At 36.8% G+C, this 9,655-nt stretch overlaps 2 protein-coding genes across 2 annotated transcripts in view; one reads left to right on the top strand and one right to left on the bottom strand.

The window, feature by feature from the left end:
- Window positions 1-2,324, bottom strand: part of LOC128248329 (heparan sulfate 2-O-sulfotransferase 1-like) — a 196,647-nt gene extending 194,323 nt beyond the window's left edge. The window contains exon 1 of the mRNA XM_052969312.1: window positions 927-2,324. Coding sequence (XP_052825272.1) covers window positions 927-1,062 — 136 coding nt within the window. The 5' untranslated portion in view covers window positions 1,063-2,324. The remainder of the gene's footprint in view (window positions 1-926) is intronic.
- Window positions 2,325-2,522: 198 nt separating this feature from the next.
- Window positions 2,523-9,655, top strand: part of LOC106881422 (nucleoporin NUP188) — a 465,305-nt gene continuing 458,172 nt past the window's right edge. Inside the window, exon 1 of the mRNA XM_014931808.2 lies at window positions 2,523-2,595. Coding sequence (XP_014787294.2) covers window positions 2,579-2,595 — 17 coding nt within the window. The 5' untranslated portion in view covers window positions 2,523-2,578. The remainder of the gene's footprint in view (window positions 2,596-9,655) is intronic.

Raw genomic sequence — 9,655 nt, 5'->3', positions numbered from 1 at the left:
TATATATGCGTAACATACATGTAGTATAAAAAAATATATATGTACATATTTATATAGACATACATATTTGTAAATATATACACACATGTACGGACATATTTATAAACTGGTCTTTGTATACAGACACCCCCAATATATCTGTATGTGTGTGTGTATAAACAGAAAAGTAGGAGGATTTTAACATGAATTAAAACTGATCGTCGTTAAGGTCTCCCTTTACTGACAAAATCTTTTGTGGAATATTTTATTATATGGAGTATCAGATGTTTCCTAGAACTAACCTCCTTTCATTTGTTATTCCAGCTAATAGGAAATTTAATACCTGTGTCTGATGTTCATATTTGAAATATACATATTTTGAATTACTGTAGTTAGTCACATAAAATAAAACTATTCTGGTGAGTCTGCAAATTAACGTAGTCAAGAAATGCCTGTTCAAAAATCATCCCACCCCAGCAGTAAAAAACTTGGTAAAGGAAAAAGAACCCCGTTTGTATAGTGATCATGGTCACAAAGTGTGTGATCAAAGAAACCTATCGTTTCCGAATAAGTTACTTCTACCACGCAATTATATCGTATATATGATAGTTTCCAGTCCAAATCTGAACTCTAATTTAAAATCTAATGAAGTTGAATATTAATAGTGAAACAGTACTAAAACAGTTAAGATATATATGTTACTTGACTAGATCTTTTCGGCAACTAAACAATCAAAGGCTAGCTTTTTAAATAAAGTAAGCTCGAGAATTTTCGCCTGACAAATGATAATAGATATATAGAGAAAAAAGAAAAGAACAATTTGGGGTAATATACAGGTACAAACGGAATAAGCATTTATAAAAACAACAGTTCATATTGCCTTTGCTACAAAGGCAAAGAGGAAATAAGATGAATGAAGGCAAAAGGGGGTGTACAACACCACTTACCTAATCTACTCCGAGCTGTATCCAGTCTAGAGATTTCCGATATTAAATGTAAGTATCCTAATGCTGCGACCAAACCGAGGAATACAAAAATCACCACCTGCCTGCCTTGCATACCCCTGAACAGCCTAAGTAGCATTACAACAAAATCCACATTATTAAAAATCTTCTCATCAAAATGCAGGTGCTGTAGCCGTGCTATTCGATTTAGCTGCGGCTGTTGGGCAAGTTGGTCAACTCTTGTTGTTCGGCTGTCAATGATGACTGTAAAGTAGGAGACGATGTCGATTTAATTTGAATCGTTATCTTAACAGCTGTGTAGTTAGTAATAGTAGTTGCAATCTTATTAGTAGGTAAGTCTAATAACTGTATTCAACGGTTCCATACATAAAACTCCTTCGCCTATCCAATTATTAGTGGATTTGCTCTCCTTCGTCGCTTGTCTCATATAAAAAAAATAAATAAAGGCAACAAAACGCGGTCGACACAATTAAAATGCTAATTACTAACCGCAGTTTGATACGTTTTCCTCTTGTTCTCTTAAATGCGAGTTTTTCCTCAATCTTTTCACAGCCGCATAAATTTTATAGTTGACAAAGCAGTTTTAATAACAGACAATCGAACTTGTAATATTTGCCATTTTTTAACTTCGGCTTTCACAATAAATTATAATCGAAAATTGATAAGTATATACTTTGGAGATATGTTAAAATATTTTCCCGATGGATGGAATGCAGTGAACGATAGACATGCAATTTTAACTGTAACAATTGTTAACGTTCTATTTATTTAGAAATGATTATCAATCGGATGAATTAATTCCAAAGGCATTGAATAACACGAGTAAGTTCCAGTAAAGAAACCACGATCAGGTTAATCCATCAAGAATATAGAATATTATTAGTTTTCACGATTGAAAACACATTTTCAATAATGACCACATCTGTAATTTTTTCTTTTTTCTTTTACAAATGATAAATGAAGATTATGTGTGTGCGTGTGTGATGTTTTGTTATGTTGATTAAAAACCGTAAGAAAACAACTGTTTATCAACTTATTTTTTATAATACCACAATTTTTTCAAAAATTATATTCTTCAATAATTCAATTACTTTCTAAAATTCTAAATATATCGAATCCAAGGGCTTAAATAAAATCGGTATTATCGCAATTGATATATTCCTACATGCATACTGTCATTTGTTTTCAATATGTATCGCACTTTTCGCTTAATGTGCAGTACTGTGTTCCTTCGTCAAAAGTAGCTACGACTGCGTGCTGATTTTCTAAATCGCGATTACACAAAACACTTTCCACATGATTTCTGTATTTCTGCTTAACAGCGTCGAGTGCGGTGTCAGCGCTGTCACTGTCAGCAATTGATGGAGTCAGTCACATTATACGTAGAGAATTCGCATTTAATGTAAATTTACTTTGAAAAGAAAAATAAATATTACTTTTTGTAGAAAAATTCATATTTTATTTTTAAAATAAACATACATTACAAGTGATATACTTTTAGCCATCTGGAAAATATAAAAACAACATTTTTACGAGACTGTGGTACGTTCATATAATAACCAATGCCAACATTACTGTAGGAATGTAGCTTTACTTAAAATAGATTTCAAAACGAGGTTGTATATATATGAAAGATGGCGGGATCAGTGCGGTAAGTTAAGTAAAAATCTTTTAAGACATAACTGCTTAAAACAAGCATGACATAATTCCAGGAACGGCAATATTTGGATTTTATATTGTTTCTTTACTATTAAAAAAAAAAAAGACTTTTGTTCTGAAAACTATTTGATCCACATCAAATATAATTATTTTAATTCTAATACATTCTTCTAATTAAGACGGCGAGCTGCTGAACCGTCGGACAAAATGCTTAGCGGCATATCGTCCGTCTTTCCGTTCTGAGTTCATCTTCCGCCGAGGTCACCTTTGCCTTTCATCCTTTCGGGATCGATAAAACAAGTACCACATGAGCACTGGAGGCGATGTAATCGACTTAGCCCTCTGGCCTTGTACCAAAATTTGAAACCGATTTTGCTATTAAATCCTCGATTTTTTATAATTGTTTACTTAGCAAGAAATGTGAGTTTATATATATATATATATACATATATATATAATATGTGTGTGTGTGTCTACGTATTTATCTATGGGAAACACGTTGATTCTCCGAAATGTCAAAATTAATCGGTAGAATACATGTTTTTATAAAATTCAAAAATCCTAAACCCAAGTTTAACAGTCTTGTACCCCAAACGAATCTAGTGTCCCCTATAAACATTTTGAGACACCTCAAAACGGATTTATTGTAGTTAATTGGGAAGTAGATGAGTTAGCACAGCCCGGTGCTCTCCACATCAATTCGTCATCTTATACTTTAGTGAAACCGTATGTTTACGAAGTCAAAAGTTTTCTTTACAGCCATGCAGCATGCTTCCCCTCCACTCCCAACGATATCTCAAAAACCACATGTTAAAAAATATAATTTACCGACAAATATCGAAATTATGGTACCTCAATATTTTATTTCGTTCATCTACTAATGCAGTTGCTTTCACTTCCACGAACCACCGCAAACGGTGATGACCCAGACGGGGTATCTGTGTATAGCTCAGTGGCAAAGAGTGAGTCTATCAGACCTCTTATCATCCACTCCTGGACAATCTCACTGGCTTCATCTGAGGAAAGCCATCGACACCAACGTAATACGAGATGGTGCAATGAGGGCTCCTTGGGTGGAAACTTGACATTGTCTTAAGCCTTATCAGGATCTACTTCAAGAGTTTTGTGATGCTTACAGCCCCACCTCCTTCTCGGTGTAGCTCGTTGTGGAAACTGAACTTCGATGTCTTAAATTTCGTTAGCACAACTTGATCTACTGGCTGCTCTCACATTATAAAAAAGACCATGGTAGAGACGGACTATATGTAATCTGAACCTTTCCCCCTCTTAATTTGTTTGAAAAATTTCAATTACCCACGAAGCAGGCTATTTACATGCTAGAAATAACAGCCAAATCTCACAAAACTAGTGTTAGGGTTAGGTTTAGGGTCAGGGTTACGGTCAGGGTTAGGGTTTGAGTTAGGGTTAGGTTTACCCTGTGGATCTATATAAAAACGGGGGGGGGGAGCCTAAAACGTGGGATTCCGTAAAAAAAATAATAATAATAAGTGGGGAAAGGTTCAGATTACATATAGTCCATCTGGACCAAGACCATTTAAGTTCATTGATTTGCTTAGTATAATTGTTTGAAATATTTCATTTGGAATTCTGTTTTTCTACTGTAGGGCAAAAAAAGTGCTTGTAGTCATCTAAACTTTATTTGAAAATTAAAGCACAAGTATATTAATTAATTTTAGCGTAGACAATGAAAGGTCCTTAGATTTTCAATAATGTACAAGTATAGGTTTCAATTTCATATCACCAGGAGAATCTACTACCACAATAAGTGTCAGACAATTTTTGGAATCTTTAAAACTAAAATAAACATCTTAGAAGCATGCACTTCCCAAAAATGTTGTACACTTCCAACTTAAAACAATCACTTTCTTCAACCCATCAAGATTATTAGTTGCAGCCTCTGCAGTTTCGTTGGTCATGTGTTGTGAAAACTAGATGTCTCGTGAACCTTCCAAAGCAGCCTCTGCTAACCAGAAGATGCTTTACAGTTGTAGCTTTCTCTATCTGCAAATCACTATACCAAATTTTTACATTTTACTTGAATGACCATGCAATACAGATGAGTTTTCACCTGCTTCTAACCATTGTAAAACACCAAGTTGAACCTCCGATAATCCCTTTCTGACTCCATTTTGCACCATTGCCATCATTTCTACTTGATACTCTTTTCCCTTTCACCCAATCATCTTGAATAAAGGTAATGAAATATGCTGTATATGTTTGTAGTTAAATCTAAGAGCACCAAATAATGAAGCAGTAGAATCCAAGTAAAACTGATGTTTTATGTCAGCAAAAAAAAAAAAGGCATTTCTCTTATTTTGTTGCAGGAAAGGAAATGAGAAATTGAAGATAGTAGAATTGTGATTTCAAAATATAGGAGTTGTATGATGTGGAAAAAATTATAGTATGATTAAAGATTCAGGATAAAAATGTTGAAAATAATGAAAACCAAGATCAGTTGAATTGTTTCACACAAACAAGATTGGGTAGAGGAGGGAGCAAGTAGTTAATCATAAGAATGTTGAGATCAGTGAAAAAAAAAACAGAGGAAAGATGAATGAGTAGGTGTTGATAAAATTGAAGACAGCAATGAAAATAAAAAGGTTATCAGTAAAAATAAATGAATTTAAAGTATTGGCTTGGTGGGCTATAAGCAACAAAAACGGAAAATGGAGTTAGAAAAGTGATAAGAGAAGCAGCTGGGCATATTAAAGTATTACACCAACTATATATCATTTCTAAACAACATAATTTTTTTATATGAATATACAGTTTGTGATTTTAGTTTTCAAAATTGTTAATGTTTACCCAAGTTTCCATATGGGCAAAATTATGGGTTATATCTTGATATTGGTGGTCATGCATTATACTTTTCATTTGTGCTAAGCTATAAGCAGTTTCCATTGCATGCTGGATACTTGTGTGTATATATCAGATGTAGTGTACAAGAAAGAAGACTGTTGGTTTGGACATATGAGACATGGATGAGGACAGCTGTATAAAGAAGTGCCACTCACTTAATGATGAAGAGGGAGATCCAGGAACATGCTGGTCTCAGGACCTTGAGTTTCATGTAAATGATAAAGGACCAAGATGACTAGTGTTATGCAGTTTCCAAGAAGACCTGGCCATCTCTGAAACTGAAATTCTGGAAGCACAATATATATGTGTGTGTGTGTGTATTTGCACAACTGGATCACTCATCCAGTTTCCTCTTCAAGTCATCCCTATCATCTCTCTAGCACCGAGCCCTCTATCATCTAACTGCAGTGTTCTACTGCTATAATTATATGTAAACAGAAATGCACGAGATGTGTTGATGTGTGCTGCCTCCAAGAAGTAAGGTGGAGAGGAGGTTCCGCTAGGTTCCTCACAGGCAAAGAACACAGGAACAAGATTTTCTGGACAGGGAACACAGACAGGGTCACTGGCATGGGTATACTTCTTGCAGAGAAATGGATGGATAAGGTAATCGAGGTAGTCAGAGTATGTGACAGAATACTTAAGATTAGATTAGTGCTTCATCATGGATTAGCAACCATTATCTCGGCCTATGCCCCTCAGACGGGGCTACCTGATGGACAGAAAGACCGATTTTATGAGATCCTCTTGCAGACTACCTCGTTGATGAATAACAGGGACCTTCTCTTTGTGGCTGGTGACTTCAATGGATATGTTGGACAACATACAGGAGGCTTCTGTGGCGTACATGGAGGCTATCGTTTTGGTTCCCGCAATGAGGAGTCAACCAGGCTGCTGGAGTTCTCTGATGCAAATGACCTTATGGTTTGCAATACCAACTTCTGGAAACATGCCAGTCACCTTGTCACCTAACATTCTGGCAGACACACTAGCCAAATTGACTACATCCTCGCCAGAAAAAGGGAAAGATGGCTGCTTATAAATGCCAAAACCTTCCCAGGTGAAGAATGTACCCCACAACATAGACTAGCAGTTAGTGACTTCAGGATCAGAGCTAAGTGGTTGCCCAGAAGACGACCAGCATGGAGGAGAAGGGTCTGGAAGTTTAAAGATCCTGTGAATGGACAGAGATTTAGAGACATATTACTCGAAGCCTTCGACGAAATAGACGACGATATAGCTTCACACGATGTAGAAGACAACTGGAGGTTTCTATGGGACAACCTGCTGAGGGCCACTGACAAGATCTGTGGATGGTGCAAACTCCCCTCTCGACCCAAAATAACGTGGTGGTGGAGCAATGTCGTTGACAGGGCTATTAGACAAAAGAAACAGGCTTGGAAGGACTGGAAGAACGGTGGTAGCAGGGAATTGTATCAGACTACCAGAAGGGAAGTTAGGAGAGAGGTTTATTTAGCCAGAGGGAAAGCAGATAAGAAAAAATTTGCCAATGTTCTGTGCCGTGAGGACCAAAGACTTGAGGTATTTCGTTTTGCAAGACAGTGTGTGAGAGAGAATCATGATGTCGTAGGAGAGAAATGTGTCCACATGGATGATGGTTCACTTGCACTAAATGAGGCTGCAATGAAAGAGGTTTGGAGACGTCACTATGAAAGGTTGCTCAATAAAGAAAATGAATGGGAGAGAGTCTGCCGAATGTCGACCCAACAGAGGCATCAGCTATCCGAGTTGACAGTACCTTGGTAGATAAAGCAATTAAGAGTATGAAGACAGGGAAATCCTCCGGCCCATCAGGAATCACTGCAGAGATGCTTAAAATATCTGGCATTGTCGGCTATAGCCTAGTCACCTGTATAGTTAACCAGGTGATACACGAAGTAGTCATACCCAATGACTGGTGTAGCAGCACCATAGTCAACTGCTACACCAGATGACGCTTTAGATACAAATAATTACAGCGGTATCAAGTTGTTGGATCAGGTAATGAAAGTCATGGAGAGGGTCATAGCCCAACTAATTAGAAAGAGAGTTTGTTTAGACAAGATGCAGTTTGGGCTCGTGCCAGGGAAAACACCACTGATGCTACATTTCTGGTAAGACAGCTGCAGGAGAAATACCTAGTCAGAGATAAACCTCTGTACCTGGCTTAAGTTGACATGGAGAAAGCCTTTGACAGGGTCCCCCGATTCCTTATCTGGTGGTCAATGAGGAAACTAGGGATAGATGAATGGTTAGTGAGAGCTGTGCAAGCCATGTACAGGGACACTGATACACTTGCCTTCTCTGATACCACTTACCTTTTCCATTATTTGAAACCATTTCACTTTATTTCGACCCTTCATTGTTAATGCTCTCCCTCTCCAACCACATCCTGTAGTGATCACCTTTTGTACCACAGAATTATCTCTCCTTCACCACTATACATTTCTCACTCTCCTATTCTTCTCACAGTTCTTTAACCTACCCAACCACACATCATTTGTCTTTCTTTCATCCTTCCCCTGTCTCATAGTATTATTAGTATTCTGCTGCTATTCAACTTTTTTTTGTCAGTCATCACCTACTCTCCCTTAATCATGTAACATTGATACCCCGACCTCTTATCCAATATTCACTATATCCACCCTTTGACTAACCCATTTCAACAGCTTTTTTTCCCTTACCTTCCCTCCAACATATATTCATCATTTATCAACACATACTTGATTTATTTTATTCATTGCCTCACTCAGGGGTACAGGGGTGAATGCAGTTGGAGAAAGATTGGAAGGAGTAGGTGGTGACTGGCTGTACAGAAGTGTGTAGAGCAATTGAATAATGATAATAATACAGTAGACAGGAGAAGGAAGAAAGAAAGAGATAGCATGACGGTGGGTAGGTTGCAAGAATGTGAGTGGAGAGAACAATACAGTATGTTGAGAGATGAGAGACGTATGGTGATATGGCAAGTGAACAGGAAGTGGTTCAGTGAAGAGGGAGAAGGAGAAATAATTTGTTAGCAAAGATGGGTGATCAATGTAAAATTTGAGTGGAGTGCACCAATGTTAAGAATGAAGAATAGATTTCAATTGAAGTGGTTTTTGACAGGTATCATAAAAAATAAAATATCTAGTTCTACTTCTATATAATTACAACATCAGAATACTGTAGTTAGGCAAGTGATGGAGAAATCAGTGACAAGAGAAATGAGGGGAAGGAGGAGAAGTTGAGGAAATTAGACAAAGGATCCAATTGTGTATAAAGATAATATACTTCCAGAACCTCAATTTTGCCAAAATAGGCAGGTCTTTTCAAGCACTGTATATCACCAGTCATCCAGGATCTTTGTCATCTCTTCCATGAGATTTGTAGTTCTGAGATCAGTCCTCAATATTTCATCCCATATTTTCCTAGGTCTTCCTCTTCCACAAGTTCTATTCAGAAATTTTGTTGTTGAATTGTTTATAACTAGTTGAACTTCAAATATCGTATTGTACCCTCTGACTACATTAATTACTTCATGTAACCATTTCTCAGCTAACTATGTGCCTACACCATCCCCTCCATTGCCATATGAGGGAATTTAGTAGGTGGAAACTGCATTAAGCCAGATGCACATTGTCCAACCTTTTATATTCTATCATAATGTAAATTTTGTGGCTCTCTTAACATTAATGAAACAGGCCAACATCTTGCTAATCACTTTTGGGAGCGCACTTGAAGCATACTACTACATATACCAGGTCAACCTGTTGCCACCTATTTCAATACTACAAGCCATTCCATCACTCACTTATCAGTGTGTGGCATCTCCACACACCATGGATCCATGTTCTCAAGGAAATGGAGAGAACAGCATTTCAGATTTAAATGAACATTTTAGGTTCTATTGCACTGCACCATGGTTAAGTGTTCTTGAAGTTTTGTGAGTGAGGTAGACAGAAAACTGCAGAAGCCTGTCAGATATATACATGCACACACACACACACACACACACATATATATATATATATATATATATATATAAATAAACAGTAAGGTAAAAAATTGGATATTAATTAATATCAATTTAATACCAGGGAACTAGCACATTGAAAGAATCAGGAGATTCAGAAAAATTATCTTCTTCTAGCACATTAACAGTCCACCTAGTGGTCTCCTTTATATATATA

This window comes from Octopus bimaculoides, chromosome 1 (genome assembly GCF_001194135.2).
Source record: "Octopus bimaculoides isolate UCB-OBI-ISO-001 chromosome 1, ASM119413v2, whole genome shotgun sequence".
NCBI classification, from domain to species: Eukaryota; Metazoa; Mollusca; class Cephalopoda; order Octopoda; family Octopodidae; genus Octopus; species Octopus bimaculoides.
This window is presented reverse-complemented; position numbering and strand designations above follow the sequence as displayed.